Here is a 16304-nt window from a genome sequence, read left to right on the forward strand (position 1 = left end):
CTGTTCAGAGGCACCACAACCATTTGCTGAGGAGAACGTATAGGAAAACGCACAAGCACACAGACTGAAAGTCTCAAGGAAAAGCGCGACAGACAAAGAAAAAGGTGTGGGAGGTAAAACATCCTTTCTTCTAAAGAGATACTGCAGTTATGATAGTAATTCCATCATGTGTTAGCTAAACTTCTGCAAATGAAATCATAGGATCCCTCAGCCAACAGATAAAAAGGGTAAGTTACAAAACTCTAAAAATACACTTCTTGTGTACCTGAGAGCTATACATTAGGACCTTTTTTTAACTCAAAATTGCTTTTTTTTTTGTCTTTTAAAGAGTTTTTAATCAAGAAATTACGTAGTTGTGTCAACTACTCCTAAAAGTAATTGTTCTTCAATTTTTTCTGAGTTGAGCTATATGGTACTTTTAGTTCTACAGATCAGTATTTTGGTTTCTGGGATCTTTAATGCATTAGTGCATCATGGTCAGAAACAACTAACAAACACTTTTTTCGTGGAAATTGAAAAGGTTCTGCTTTGACATCAGGTTAAGTAATCTTTCTTTGCTTGAACCTTTTATTTTTTAAGAGTGATTGCATTAGTTAGCATGATAAAATAATTGTATGATAGTGACTGGATAACCACATTTAATGTTGGAAAATATGTTCAAATGTGCAACTTAGATTAGAAACGATGCAATTATTTTGATAGGGCCTGCATTTGATGAGACAATATTTATTTTCCTGTTATGGCTAATAACAAATAAATGGCAGATACGTATTTCAAAATAAGAAATGATAAATGGCTGTATATGCATTCCTATAAAATAGACTAATGTGGAGACATTCATAATGATGCTGGTTAGTCATTTTTTAAAAGCATGGAAATCTAACCCCCTTATAAATCTAAAACTTCTTAATGCTTTAACTTGCATATCTTCAGCAATTTCCACAGGTCATGCAACAGATGCCACTTTAACCTCAATTAATTATTACCTACAAAAACAATAAGCCAAGATGGTGGAACTGGGTGGAGAATGGTGTCCAAGTATTCAACACTATCATTTGTTTGTTTCTTGAATGTACAGTACATGCCCCAAATATATTGGTCTTTGATGCATGTGTGTTAAGAGAAAAGCAACACGCTATAGCAAGTGAGTGGGTATACAGTGGAAAAAAAGTGAGTCAGAACGAAATGGAGAGAATTTAGGCCTGCTCTCTGTTCCATATCTGTAATATTTTTTTTTTTATTAGATTTCATGTATAATTTCAAGTGTCTGCTAATTTAAAGTAGTTGATAAGTATTCTTTCTGAGGTTCTGTTAGGTCACAACTCAGACATAATGATTATCATTGCAACTATTAATTCCACAAAATAACATGGAAACTAAAACTGATTTTACTGAATACTAAAGTTCTATAGTGGCATAAATGAAACTTGGTGTTTAGTCCAGACTGTTCTCATATCTTGAGGGAGTTTATGTCATTGCATGGAACTGAGAGACTGCTGTATTCAGACTGAGAGATGATTAATGAGTTTCAATGCCTTTAGTAATCCATCAATATCATCCTCTAGTTGAACTTTTGGCCGAACAAATTTCTATCAATGTACATGGCCCAACAGCACAACATTGCAAATGACTGGAAAGTTGCACCCTTGCATGTAGCCAATATAAACTGAACATCTAATAATTAGTCTTGAAGAAAGATACAGAGTTCTGAGAAGCGCAGAAAATTAAATAACATTGCTACTTTTAGAAATGTGCTGGAATTTATATTTTTACTAAAGTATTGTATTCATAGCATATTTGATGTTTAAAAACATTTGTTACTATTCAGCACCAAAATAAGGCTCTTCTCTGATTTCCTACATCTGTATCTCCTTCTTATCAACCCAAGTTGCTTACTTGAAAAACCCCCCAGGTGAAAAAATTTGACATTTATCATACTTGATGTGGTTAATGTCAAATGTCAGAGAAATAAGCAACACCATCCACACTTGACTTTTTAAACAAGTTCAGAAAACCGCAATGACAATAGTGCTCTAAAATCCAAAGATGAAGATTTTTTCTTTCTTTCTCAGAAGTTACATGTGCAAGATTCTTGCTTAAAGTCCATCCAGGGTTTTAAGAATCATAACACTGATAATTCCATACTTTTACGCAAATAAGCATCCAACAGTCTTATTGCATTACATCTAAACACATATAGAAGTACATTGAGGGTGAATCAGATAAATGGTCCAGGTTTGATTCTCATATAGTCCTTTAATATTTAGTACCCAAACACTTGCACAAAATACTCCGAACAACATTTACATTTAGCTGATGCTTTTATCCAATGCAACTTACAAGTGCTATATATGTTAGAAGTCGCACGCCTCTGGAGCAACTAGGGGTTAAGTGTCTTGCTCAGGGACACATTGGTGTCTCGCAGTGGATTCGAACCCCGGTCTCTCACACCACAGGTGTGTGTCTTATCCACTGCGCCATCACCACCCCCAACAAACTCTGAAATCCATAGAAATACAAAAATCCATCCACTTGTTTCTGAAGCTGGGATCCTTCTGAAGTCTCAGAGATGCAAATAACCTGGACATTTGCCCGTGTGATGTCACAAATTTCACAATATCCAAACGAATTTTTTTTGGAGCTTGGTTAAATCAATGCTTTGTTTAAAATGAGGAGGAAATTTTAATCTATGAACGTTTTAATGGTACAAAGACCTCTTAAATGTCAAAAAACAAGGCAAATTTAAATTATCATGTCATGACCCTTTAAAATACGAAGGGTCCACCACTGCTTTTCCTGACGTCTTGGTTCCTGCTCAATGGAAACTGTAGTTTGTGTTGAGAGAACCTGCACAGTGAAACAAGAGAAAGAAAAACAACATCCACTTAGCAGTTTTGAATTCAAATTAGTTTAGTTGTACTATATTTGGAAACAAAGCAAAAGGTAAATGTATTTGCACAGGAAATACTTTGCGCTACTTGGAGGGCTGATTAATTTCACTTTCAGTAAAGTTAATGAACTTTAAACTCTTTCAGTTGAGTATAACTTCCTATTTATTTCTATATAGGAATGCTTCAAAATGGTTCTGGAACATACAGAGGTGAAGAAAACCGAAGCATTCACCAACATCAGTACCAAGAGGAAGACTATCCCACCTTTTCCAGCATACAGATGAAGCCGAGAACAAGCAGATCACCTCTTAGCTCAGCTAAACTCATGGCTACCAAGGTAACAGACTGGAAGCTGCCATATTTAGAAATTAAAGGAACATTAATAATGTTAATTTAATTTCTATCACTAAAAAAACAGTCCTCAAACATAGTTAGACAACTTAAGAAATTCACAACTTAAGTAGCATCATACTGAAGAATGTTTATACGTACTATATCACAAAATGCCTGTGTATATTTAAAAAGGCATTCCGCAAACTTTAAAATTGTATCTTTTTGTGATTGTGATTTCAAAGGTATCTGTTGCTATGGAGAGTGATCTCAGAGGTGTTGGCTCATCTCACATTCAAAATTCCACTTTACAGCAGCAGGTACAGCCCAATCATAAAAGGTTTCACTTTCATGATAGCAACACCTTTCCCCAAAACTAAAGGATTAATGGTGCAGTAAGCAATTTCTGAGAAAAACCAAACAAACAAACACCACATGTCATTGCTCCACCCACGAAAATGCACGAACATGCAATGCAAAAGTAGAAGTCTCATTATCATAGCTGAGGAATAGCTGAATAAATAAAGTGAAGATGACAAACAACAAGGAAGAATAAAAAAATGAACATAGTATACAAGAGTACATAAAAGCAAGAGTTTTTGTTAGTTGCCGACAGAACACCTGCTCCAGACAAACAATGGCACTAAACTTAAACTGTCCTGTTACTAATGTTGATTTTATAATATTACATAATCAGCATCTTTTGGTTCTGTGAAACAGCAAAATATTAGTCACGTACAGTATGGAGCAGAAACAATGCAATCTCTGCGTTGAGTTTTCAGGTCTTTCCACTTGGGTCATCTTTTTGGCACTGGAAAGCTTTTTTAATATTTACGAAGCTCATAACCCTTCTTTTCCCAATGCTATTCCTCTGACCTTTACTCATTTGTAAAGTCTATCAGCCATTGCTCTTTCTACAGTCTTTCTTCAAATCTGCCTCTTGCTAACTCTCTCTCCTCCCCCATCACGAGTGGACACGCCCCCTATTACTGAAAGTGTGTTGTGGTGCTCGGTATGATCCACTTAAACAGCTTTTCTTAGAAATCGCTTACTGTACTTTTAAAAGCAATTGAATAGAATTGCATTTTGAAAACTGAAACATGTATTGGGTAGTATAAACATTATGCATGATGAGTTTGTCTGTTGTCTTTATCTAGAGTGCCAGTGAAAATACAAGCAAGTATTTTAGACAGCACAGACCATCAGTATTACGCAAAGGCAACCAACCTTTCCCACAAGGTAATGGTAGTCTACTGTAGATTCTATCAAAACTGAAAATTTTAAGAAAAAATTCTCTAAAACGAAACTTTTCATAATACTCCACAGGATGTGGTGTTCATGACTGGGCTGTGGACACTGTGTGTAAGACAGAACCTGACAGCAATATGTCAGACCCGGTCCCACTTTACACCAGCCAATCTGAAAACAGACTCAGTGACTCTGTGTCAAGTCCTCAGCCTGGACGCCCAGAAAATTCTGGAAAGTGAGTATCTGGTTTGCGTAAACAAACACACAAGCAAGAAATTAAAAATACATAATGTCCACATGGTCTCAGTTTTGTGCTAAATTAAGCATTTTATATATACTTCTAGGCATCCATTCAGTGTTCCTGGTAGTTTTCTATGTGTTAAAGGACAATGCAGATGGCCAGGGTGCTCAAAGAGCAGGGAAGTGTTCAAAGAATATGGACATTTCTTAAGGTGAGACAAAACAATTTAAATAACACTTTAAACCAGTAAGCTGTCGTAAACTCTTCAACCGTTTGCACCATCAAAACCATTCAATTTGACCCTGACAGTAGACAATATGCGCTTTTCGGCAATATACGGCTTATTAAGGTAATGTTTTCCATCACCAAATGACACCAACCCCGCCCACAACATTATGTTCGTTCTGGACTCGATTTATTGAGGAAAAGTGGATTTTTTTAAAAGTTTCAAGTAAAAGTTTTACTTGCCCGACAAACGAGAAAATGATTCTGATATTATACAGTCAGTACAAACAGCGATTGGGTTGTATTTGTGAGAGACATGAGTGAAGAATTCTAAACAAATGTGCGTAACAGCACACACAAAAACGCACAGAAGAAACATACTGAGGTAAAATGTTGAGTTTTTTTTTATTTATAATATATGATAAAGTAACATCACGACTAAGGGCTGTTCTAGAAAATATACAATGAAGTTATTGTTTAATAAACAAGTAGCCTACTTAATATTTAGTCACTTACAATTTAGACCCAATATTGACTGGTTTTGTTCTATTTCACCGACGAATATTACAAAAGAAAAGCAATAATATGAGCTGTTTTGTTATTGAATGACTCAGTATTTTGAACGAATCGTTTTAATGAATGACTCAATGATTCATTTATTGAGACTGTCACTTGCTGCCACCTATTGGTTTATTGTTTAGAAGCATCATTGATTTTTAAAAAAAAAAATATTTTATTATTTGATCATTATTAATTATTTATAACATCAGATTATTAAATTATTTATTACAGTTGTAATTTTGTATTGTAGCCTACATTAATTAATTTGATTGATAACAGCCCTTTTTATTAAAACTAAATTTGATGTAAGAATTTGACAAATGTAAGAATTTGACATGAAAGATAACATATATTTAGTAAGGTTTAAAAAATGATTCTTTATAAAGGTAAATAACGCCCTGGGGTAAAAATCACAAATATGCAGATTTGAGTATGTAAAAAATTATGAGAATATTGCTTCAAAATAAATTAAATTTAGTTATGACAGACACCATTTAAAAAGTAATTATGTCATTAAAAATGTATTATAACATTATTATAAAAACCTGCCACATTAAGGCACATTTTGACAGGATGTAAGGTGGCTCTCAGCCAAAGTCGGTTTACTTGCTGCAATGATTGGCTTTAGCATTGGAAGGCAAGCATAACATTACCAATAAGTTGCCGCCTGTTCTAGCAAACATTACACACAGTAGACAATATTGAAGACTCTGAGATCTTGGCGAAAGCTGAATACAAATCAGTATGAAGTTTAACATCTAGTCTTGTGTAATGGAAATCGTACTGTACCTGATAGGCCCCAAATTAATCAATATGGAATCAAATTGTGTCAATATTTTTTTTTTACTTGAAGCAAATGTCTTGAAGTAAAATATTTTCTTGTCAGAATGCACTAGAATACTTCATTTAAATGTTAAAATCATAAAAATTGTCTCATGGGGAATGATGCCCCATACCCCCCTACAACAAATTACTTCATAAACATGTCACTTTTTTCCCCACTTGTGAGTTTGCAGGTCTGTTTAATAGTTCAAAGAGGACAATAAATGTTCAAATTTCGATTTTTTTTTTAAGAATTGTTGAAAGGTGTTTTTTTTAATAAATGCAACCAGTTTCCAAAGTCATGTGAAATAATCATGATTTCAATACTGACCAGAAAAAAACACGCTTTTTTAAAACTAAATTCTATTTACGAACTCATCACACACGGTAATGGTCAATAACTGTAATTTGTTGAAAGCATTTTTTTCTGAAAAAGTTAACACCTTGCACATGAAGATAGCACATTGTTTTATAATTTTAGAGTCAAAAAATCTAAATTTGTGAAAAATATTTAGCTTCAGGTTCTAAAGGGTTAACTATATAATTAAATAAATAATTCCAACAATAGACCATTTCACAAGATGTAAACAACACTGGTCCAGAAGCACTTCCTGTTTCAGTTTGTAACTGTTTTCTTTATTTCACATGTAAAGAAAACATCTTAAAGATGTTTGTTTAACTTTTTGATTCAGTTTTAAATGTTCTGTTGGTTGTATTTTATCCCAGCTTTTATGTAGTGTTAAAAAACTGAAACAGGAAGTGCTTCTGGACCAGTGTTGTTTACATCTTGTGAAATGGTCTATACCCGATATCTGTACATCCTTATGTTTTTTTTTCATAATCTAGACACCTTTCTACTGACCATGCTCCTGGGGACAGAAGTGTAACCCAGCTGAGGGTGCAAAAAGACAAAGTACAATACATGGAGAATCAGGTATATAACCCCAGTGCTCAAAAACATGATCACCATACTGAAAACGTCTTGTTCTACATTTAACCAGCTTGCGTGGGAAACACAGAACCCATTTATTATGTATCACAGGGGCTAATGGTACATAAATAGAGAGTAAAGAATAAAGAACATGGTGGTCAGGAGGTTATAAGAGGAACTGGATGATAAATGGATGCTTGCTTATGACACTGTGTTATATTTACTTAATGTTACTGTTAGTTGACAGCAGAGAGACAGAAACTGCAGGCCATGCAGCTACACCTGTTTGATGTCAAATCTACCTCTGAGGTAAGCACTCTTATGTTAAATTATATTTAAAATACATCATATAGCTGTTTGCATTGCAATATATATATATATATATATATATATATATATATATATATATATATATACACACACACATAATAATAAAATTATTAGCCAAGCTGGATGACTAAAAAATAGCTACTCCTTTGCTTGTTGAGAATAATTAATTTAGCAGCCATGTTCTGGTAATTACATACACTTGATAAATGATTATCAGGAAATGGTTCATTCTCTATAAAGAAAAAATAATCTGCTCACGAAGCTCAGAAATTTGATACTGCTCGTTCTGTCTGGGTAAAGTTACAGATTGGTAATATAGTTTAAGATGTGTTGTGTCATTTACTATTGTAAGGATGTATTGCTCTGAGAAAAGCTTAATCAGTTGATCTACGGAGACCCATGTTAAAGATCAAACTAATATAATGCCATAGAAAGGAAGCCAGGCGAAAATGGTACGGTCTGGAAAGTATGGACCAAATTTTGTAGCCAGTCTAGCCACTAACTTTTTCTACCTGATACGATTCTACTAAGGGATCTCTTGGTTTGTAACTGTTTTTATGGATTTTTTCACACCAGTGTTTTCTTGAGACAAATGCATGGCCATCTGTCTGCCAGCTAAATCTGAAATCTGAAATTGGGTCACAGCAGACAACAATGATCCTCAGGCAATCTACAGTCGTGGTCCTGGAGTATCCCCTACACTGCACATTTTGTATGTCTGTCTTATCAGCCATTTGAGGTCTTGAAGTCTTTATGAGTTGAATAAGTGCATTGAATAATGTGCAGTGCTGGGGGCATTCCAGGACTAGGGTTAGGATCCACTGAGCTACAAAACTGAAAAAGAGAGCATTAGAAAAGCCATGCCAAAACCATGTGTGAGCGGCACGTAAACTTATGCCATTAATCGAATTGTGCCATAATGACAGCAGGGTCTGTTTATGTTCTGTTTGTCATTTGAGTTTTCTTTTTTTTAAACCTACTTTTAGGGCCTGAAGAAGGCCAGATGTTTTATGCCCAAAATTATGGATTGATGTAGTTTCATCCTTCTGATCTCAGAGTAATGGTAATGGTGTGGAGAAGCGGGGACATCTGTCAGGACTCCTGCAACCTGCAGCATGTCAGAACACAAATGGTCTCTATGACAGTGAGAGAGTGGCAGCTGATGCGTTAACACAAGGATACTGGCAGATCTCTACCTCACAAGTTATACCAGGTCATTCAGCAGCCAAACACACTGTTGTTCTATACATATTTTCAAACACTGATTCAGAAACTGAACATGAGTATATTCAACATTATCCATACACAACATAACACCATATGATGTTTTTTCTTTTTATGTCCACAGGGATTATTCCCAGTTTTGAGTATTATAAGTTAACAAACATGAGGCCACCATTCACCTACGCCTCCATGATACGATGGGTAAGCACGGCTGAATTAAAATTCCTGTAGGCCTACAGTATATTACATGTCATTTCCTGTCAGTCACATTTAAGATGTCTTGTATGCCAGGCAATCCTGGAGTCCCCAGAGAAGCAGCTTACTCTAAATGAAATCTATCACTGGTTTACCCGCATGTTCTTCTACTTCCGTCACAACACCGCCACATGGAAGGTATGAGATGCGGTATTTGTACAGCACACTTATTATATTTGTCATTCCATGACTCACTGCCCACAATCGAGCCAATCCTGAAAGCCACATCCTCTCGTTTACATACCATAAAACTTTCACTACTTGCACCTCAATGACAAAGTGATGACATGGCTGTGAAATCACAGAATAAGTAATTATTTTACTACTTTGTGTGTGTAGAATGCTGTTCGGCATAACCTCAGTCTTCATAAGTGCTTTGTGCGCGTTGAAGGAAGGAAAGGTTCTGTTTGGACTGTAGATGAAGAGGAATTTCTCAGGAGAAAAGGACAAAAGTTACACAGGTAAACTTTACTTGCTGCGTTTTAAGGATGATGGTTTAATTTTATGTAAATTCTTACAGGTTTTTTTTTACTGTTTGTGGATTGCTGCAGTGTTTACCCGTCCATTAACTAGACTGTGGCGGCCCACCACATTTTCATTATGAACCAAAAATATATTTGAACTTCTCATAAGGTCTGTTGTTGTGCACCTTTGCTTATGCAAAGTATATGTCAAACGATCTAAAATCAAAAGCACAATATGGATAAATCCAATTTCAATATGGATTAAATTACAAAAGGCTGTGACTTAAGTCTGTTGCACTGCCTGTTTTCAAGCGAAGCTCACACTTTGTTCACGTGGTCAGCACATGATCAAGTGATGCTCACTGCAGAGCCAAAGGAGTTGACCTTGACTGAGTTTAGCTCAACCTCTGTGGATCTAATGGGCGGAGAGATAAAGTTAGGGTGTGGTTAGACCTTCTAGCTCCACCCATTACATACAAATTGCATCCAGAGAGAGTGGGAGCTGGAGTTCATACTCCACTCATTGCTCTCCAGTGAGCAGCCTCTGGTATTCTGCGTCTCAGAATGGCTCGGTTCACAGTGAATGACTGCATTATGCATGTGAGTGTTTAGCATGCATTTGGGACTACAACGGGCACCAGTTGTGCTTTTAACATTTGCTTAACTTCCAACATTTTTATTGGCAGATGATTTGCATTTCACTAGATTTGTAATGAGATGCATTTGTAAACCTGTTTTCAAAGAAACTGGCTGCAGTTTTCCACCAAAATGAAAGCCCGGGTGCTGTTTTCCACAAAAGTAAAAGCCCAGCTGCAGTTTTCCACCAAAATAAAAGCCCAACTGTAGTTTTCCATCGAAATGGGACTTTAGGAAATCAGGACAAAAGTATTTAATACCCTACTGTAAAGGGTAAAATAATATGATTGTGAATTAATCATTTATTTATTTTACAGTGCATTTGTTTTACAATATATGGCTATTACTGTCATCGGTATACTGATATATAATTATCATGTGAATGTAATGTAGACTGAGTCACTATATCACAACTAAAAGAAGGTTGATGCACAAGTCATTTAATTGACTTTTTCTTTGTTCAGTTTGCACACTGAACATGGGTTGGAGCATTTCATTTTGAACTTGCAGTGCACCAGATTGATGAGTTCAACTTTAAAATTGTACACAATTTGAATGCACCCAGACCACCCAAGGTCCTCCCCCCAGTCTCAAAAAATCATGTGGAGAAACACAGAGTTGGTTGACATACATAAATATGGGTATAAAAATAGATGGCTGAGTAGTAAAGATTAAAAAAAAAACATACCTTGGATGGCTCTAATAAAGTGGCTTTATTGTTGGAGCTGGGAGACACCTCAGCCTCATGGACTAATAAAGGCATGCCGTTTAGTTCTGAATCATAAGAGATTGATTGTATTTACAGCACTTTTTCCTCTAGGGACCAGGATATGGCCTGGATGGCACCTTTTCACCTGTTTCCCCTGACTCCACAAGGTGAAACTTACCAGATGTCAGGCCCAAATGGACACTGATTAAGAGATTGCAACCACATTCAATCACTAACAAGTTTTACAACTTTAGAAAGAGTAGTCAATGTGATATAAATTAAAGACATTGTGGTTTTAAATGTATAGCTGTCAGTCTATTTCAGACTCTTTTTTTCCCCATTTTTTTGTGTAATAAATCAAAATAAATGTAACAGCCAAAGATAGTTAAGAAATGTAAGTTCAGCTAATTTTCTCAAATTTAGGCCTAAATGTAATAAAAATTCACAAGTATATAACTCTTATGCCAACATTTGTACACCATTAATGGTAGTAATGACATCGTTAAGTGTGTAAATACATTTAATATGGTACTTATTGTTCATAGAAACAGTTAAACGACTACTGTACAATAATAATTTTCTTTGAAAATAAAATATTTGATCCAAACTGAAATCCAGCACTTTTTTTATTATTTTTTTCCCCAGAGCTGTACACACACTATACATAATCAAGTTTTGCTTCTCATAAACTAAATTATAATTAAAACAGTTTCAGTCAGAAATATTTTATAATGCGTAATTGCAACGCGATAGTGATGTTCTCAATGAAATGGCTCGTCACCAACTGCAATACTACGTCTATGATTGGTCGAGAGATTTTTGCGCGGTGCATTTCAGCCAATCAGAGCATTGTTTTCTTGCTCGTATGTAAAGCCTCAGATAAATGGCGAACGGAAGGACAAACTGTAAACAAATACTACAGAACTGGACATTTTAGACGAATTGTGACTTTTAAGAGAGAGATAGCTTAAAGTTGGGAATACTGTGTCAAAATCAAACGGAAATAATTGATATGCGGTAGTCAGCGAGAATATGAACTAGCCTCATTCAGCGTTAGGAAGCTATCTAGGCCTGCTGACATTTGCGCAGAATTGGATCTTGGAAGTGCTGTAATGCGAACGAGGTATAGAGACCCGCACAGTTAACAATTATCATTTAGAATCTGTTTTAAAAACCATCATATACGTCGGATAAATTTAGAACTATTCAGTATCATGAGTACAAACTCGGACAGCAGTCAGCCGTCCGAAATTAACCAGATGAAAAGAAGCGCAAGTCCGAGTGGAGAGTGTGAGACCACGCTGCTCAAGCAGGCGAAAGTAAGTGACGAGGAACCAAGAAATGAGTCTCATGAAGATGCAGAACCCGAGAAAGTTGGGAATGGTGAGCCAAAACCCGGAGCTGAGCTCCCTGAAGGAACTGAAGAGAAGGAGGTGGTAATTCAGGATGAAGCAGCCGCACAGGAGAGCACGAGACAGGCTGCTGGAGGTGAGAGCGCGCGCCAGCCGTCAGATTCCGCTGCCATCGCCGCAGCAGAGGCGCTCGCGAGTCTGACCGGCGGAGATGGGGACGAAGACTGTAAAGAAATGCCCTGTTCGTCCAAAAAACCGAGCCGAGAGAAATTAAGAGAAAGGTCCATTCGTCCAGGTTGCTCTCAGAGCGAGAGAAGGACGGAGGCAGCCGCGGCGGACAGCTCTTCATCCCTGCTGATCCGCGAGAACAGAGGACATCCAGAGCAGGCATCGTTTGTGGATGATGATGATGGTGAGGAGGAGGAGGACGAAGAAGACTCCCTCCCTGGCTCTTCCTCCACGGCTAGTTCGTCTGTCGCCTCTGACAACGAGGATAACGAGGACGGCGAGTGTGCCATAGTGTCGGTGAAGATGGCCCCGGAGGTGCGGCAGTCCGTCGCACTGCTCGCGCAGGTACAGATGCGTCTGGATGCGCTGGAGAAGAAAGGCGCTCGTCTTCATCAACGTCTGGAGATGAAAGTGAGCCGCCAGCGACGCCCTCACCTGGACCAGCGCAGCGCCATCACACAAGCGATCCCAGGCTTTTGGGTTACTGCTGTATCCTTTAACACTGTGCGAGTTATTCAATGACTTTCAGAAGTGACTGAGGTCGTCTTTAGTGGGCCCTATCGCTCTCTATATTTGTGTTTATCATTAATGGTCGGTCTGTTAAGTAGTAACAGTACTTATGTTTGCCCATATGCGATCTGATACAGACATAGATGTTTCAATGGTTACATCATCGCACAGTGTCGATTTTGTCAATATATGTACAAGCTTATTTTGACTGCAGTCTGTCTAAAATGTTTTTTAAAAAAATCTCTCAAAAACAAGTGACTGAAAGAATCAAGGAATTGAATTGGTCAAAAGATTCACTAGTGGATGTTAGTAGATGTCCACTTTACCATGTCTGATGAATTTCCACCAAAGATCACATTTGGTACTTGTATAAAAATGTTTATGTGTAGACTCTAAATGCCTTGCGTGTCGTTTTTCCATTTGCATCAAAATGTTTGAACCAAGTGATGCTGGTTTCTAGATGTTTGTTTTCTTCATTTACATATTTGTGCACTTAACTTGGAACCAATCAGCTTCTGAATCACCCACATCTATCAGCGCAAATCGACGAGTCTGATGAGGACGCCCTTAGTTACATGACTAATTTAGAGGTAAAGCATTTCCCCGCCTTTTTTCCCTTTGGCTTGAACCTGTTTTTAAAATGACAAATAATATATATATTTTTAATATGCTTTTATGAAACAGATTGAATCTTTCAAAAACAACAAACTGGGATACCGCATCTGCTTTCATTTCCGGCGAAATCCGTTCTTTCAAAACAAAATGATAGTGAAAGAACTTCATCTTGGAATGGGAGGTTAGCTGACCACTATCACAGCTCCTCTCTTTTAATGAGTGTTTTATGTATGTATACATGTATAAGATAATCATGCATAATCGTCTGTATGTGCTTATTTTATGCTCAGGGTCTCCGGTGTCCTTCTCAAACCCAATTTTGTGGCACAGAGGGCAGAATCTGGTCGGGAGTGGAGAACCTCGTCGAACATCACAGGGAGTCTACCAGAGCTTCTTCCATTGGTTCAGTGATCACAGCAACCCAGGAAGGGATGACATAGCACAGGTACATCTCTCATGAGGTTAGGTGTAGGAAATGAAAATACATGAACAAAAAAGCACTATAACCCAGCAAAACCGTAAACCCTTATACATGCACACAGTAAGGATGATGTTTTATAAAAGATCCTGATTGGTTCTAGATCCTGAAGGAAGATCTGTACAGAAACCCTTTGAGGTATTACCTGACTCCACTGTGGGAGCCACGAGAGAATGGCAGGTAATAGCCAGAATAAAACATTTTATTTCCTCCTCCAGATTCTCCCAAATGTCTTTTTAGGTTTTCCTAAATTTTAATGATCTTTAACCAATTTCCAACTGCCAGCAGCGCTCCCAAACCTAAGGGCAGCAATAACGGAGACGAATGCGTGATCATCTCAGATTCAGACGAAGATGAAGAGCAGAGTAGCCAAAACATGGAGCAGGAGGATGATGAACGGGATGACCAAGTTGGAGGTGAGGTTTTCCTTTTCACAATCATGTAATATAAAGCGTTTCATGATAAGCAATAAAAAAGTGGATCTCTAAACAATCTCATGATTGATCATATTTTTCTCCCAGGATCAGAAGAGAATGACAGAGATGAGGGGGAATCTTTCTCTGAGGAGAGAAATGAAGAGGAAGTGGATGTTGAGGAAGTAGAAGAGTCACGTGACTCCGGTGGCTGTGAGGTCGGAGAGCAAGGAAAGGAAGAAGATATCGATGTCGATGAAGAGAAGAGTTAGGGTGTGGTGTTGTCTCCGTTTCTTTTTATGCAGAATAGCATCATTAGATTTTTCTATGATCTATTTTACTGATTGTCTTCTGGATAAATTAACAAGTGTTAATGTTGCTTGATGATAATGGTTTAACCATATCTTCATTGTAGATGGTACTTTCTATACTTCAGAGATGATGAATATTCAGATTCAGTGTGTGCACTCCTCAAAAAAAAACACTTTTCAGTTTCTTTACCATTTTACACATAACTTTGCATTCACAGAGAGGGCTACTGATACCCATAAGACACCTCTTTTATCTCAGAACTGACTGTTGAAAGTTTAGGATTACCGACTTCACTTAATTTAGTTGTTTTTGGCTAGTTTAGAGTCCTGGTTGTTGTTTTCTTTTGTTATATGGAATACAGTAACATCGTCTGTCACCAACAAGTACATTTTCACTGCAGGAGGCTATATAATCAAGACCAGTTATAAAAGCATTTTGTCAGTCATTGCTATAATATTTTTGGTTAATTGTTGTTTGTTACTACTTAAAATCCACATTTACAGAATTCTAGCATCATGAACGGCATTGTTATAGTCTTGTCTTATCTTTTTATTGTTCCATCACCATTTTTAGCAAGGGAAAAGGTCAAACATTCTCTAATGCACTTCATTCTGAACCAAAACTAGATAACTCAGGGATGTTTACTCTTTTTACCCTCCTTATAGATGCGTTTCCCTTCTTACAGTAAGTTGTGTGTCTTTAATACATACCTTTATGAATTGTTTGTTTATTGATGAACATTTAAATAATTGTAGGTTTATTTCACCTTGTTAATCCTGACACAGTTCCTCTTGTTATGAGGTTCAGTGTCATGTGATCCTTCAAACAACTTGTCATGTCTGAATTGAGTTGGATATCTACACTATCAACACACGTTGCCATTTATTGGCTGCATTGAATAACAATTTTAATGTTATTTAAATGAGCAGAATTTTTGGAAAGGTTTTCATCTCGTTGTGTTATTTCTTTTGACCCGCATGATGTATGCACTCAATAATCAGACTTGTTTGTGTCCAGTTAAATGCTAAGATAATGTAAAGATAGTGAATATGTATGTATGCATTTGTTCCTTTTGACTTTTCGTATTCATCTTTTTTGTCTATTAGTACTTCTGCTCCTTTGCAATAATATCTTTTTCCTTAACTTTGGTCAGTCAGTTATTAGAGTAAAATCTTTGTCATAGGAATCTGTAATAAGGAAGCTGTGTTAAACGCATTTAGTTTACATTGATTTTGAGTGTTGACCTGTAAAAGTTTGGTTTAAAAAGTTGAAAAGCTATTAACTCATTGTAAGTATACTGGATTGTACTTGTTTTTCCTGCAAAGCCAGTGGTATGTACATAATCCTTTCCCTTATGAAGGGTTTATAATATGTTATTGAATTATTAGGGTAGATTTGACCTACAATATCAAAGAAAAGCTATATTTTGTGTGCTAAATTTTATAGAGAACTACAATTTTTAAATGTTTTGGGTTTGTTTGTTTTTTTGTTTTCCATGTCAAATAAAGTTTTTGTCTTTTCATTCACAA

At 36.7% G+C, this 16304-nt stretch overlaps 2 protein-coding genes across 6 annotated transcripts in view; both read left to right on the forward strand.

Annotated features, from left to right (window-relative positions):
• The window catches only part of foxp3a (forkhead box P3a), a 17215-nt gene extending 5735 nt beyond the window's left edge, over positions 1-11480 (forward strand). For 2 of the 4 annotated variants that reach the window (XM_039678523.2, XM_039678515.2), the window contains 13 exons: positions 9-113; positions 3068-3228; positions 3467-3541; positions 4379-4460; positions 4548-4704; positions 4814-4921; positions 7165-7252; positions 7490-7558; positions 8636-8792; positions 8928-9004; positions 9095-9196; positions 9398-9519; positions 10979-11480. In XM_039678523.2, coding sequence (XP_039534457.2) covers positions 3070-3228; positions 3467-3541; positions 4379-4460; positions 4548-4704; positions 4814-4921; positions 7165-7252; positions 7490-7558; positions 8636-8792; positions 8928-9004; positions 9095-9196; positions 9398-9519; positions 10979-11072 — 1290 coding nt within the window. In that variant the 5' untranslated portion in view covers positions 9-113; positions 3068-3069 and the 3' untranslated portion in view covers positions 11073-11480. The other 2 variants (XM_039678530.2, XM_039678542.2) reach the window with 2 other exon arrangements.
• Positions 11481-11523: 43 nt separating this feature from the next.
• On the forward strand, positions 11524-16304 carry tspy (testis specific protein Y-linked). 2 transcript variants are annotated; one of them, XM_039678500.2, is made up of 7 exons: positions 11524-12936; positions 13470-13547; positions 13642-13753; positions 13863-14017; positions 14154-14230; positions 14336-14466; positions 14572-16304. In XM_039678500.2, exons 1-7 carry the CDS (start codon positions 12082-12084, stop codon positions 14733-14735), a joined length of 1572 nt encoding a protein of 523 aa, XP_039534434.2. In that variant the 5' UTR covers positions 11524-12081; the 3' UTR covers positions 14736-16304. The 2 variants fall into 2 exon arrangements, with proteins under 2 accessions (XP_039534434.2, XP_039534439.2); XM_039678505.2 differs by having other exon boundaries at positions 14339-14466.

Source organism: Pimephales promelas, chromosome 14, assembly GCF_988280905.1.
Source record: "Pimephales promelas chromosome 14, fPimPro1.hap1.1, whole genome shotgun sequence".
In the NCBI taxonomy this organism is placed as follows: domain Eukaryota; kingdom Metazoa; phylum Chordata; class Actinopteri; order Cypriniformes; family Leuciscidae; genus Pimephales; species Pimephales promelas.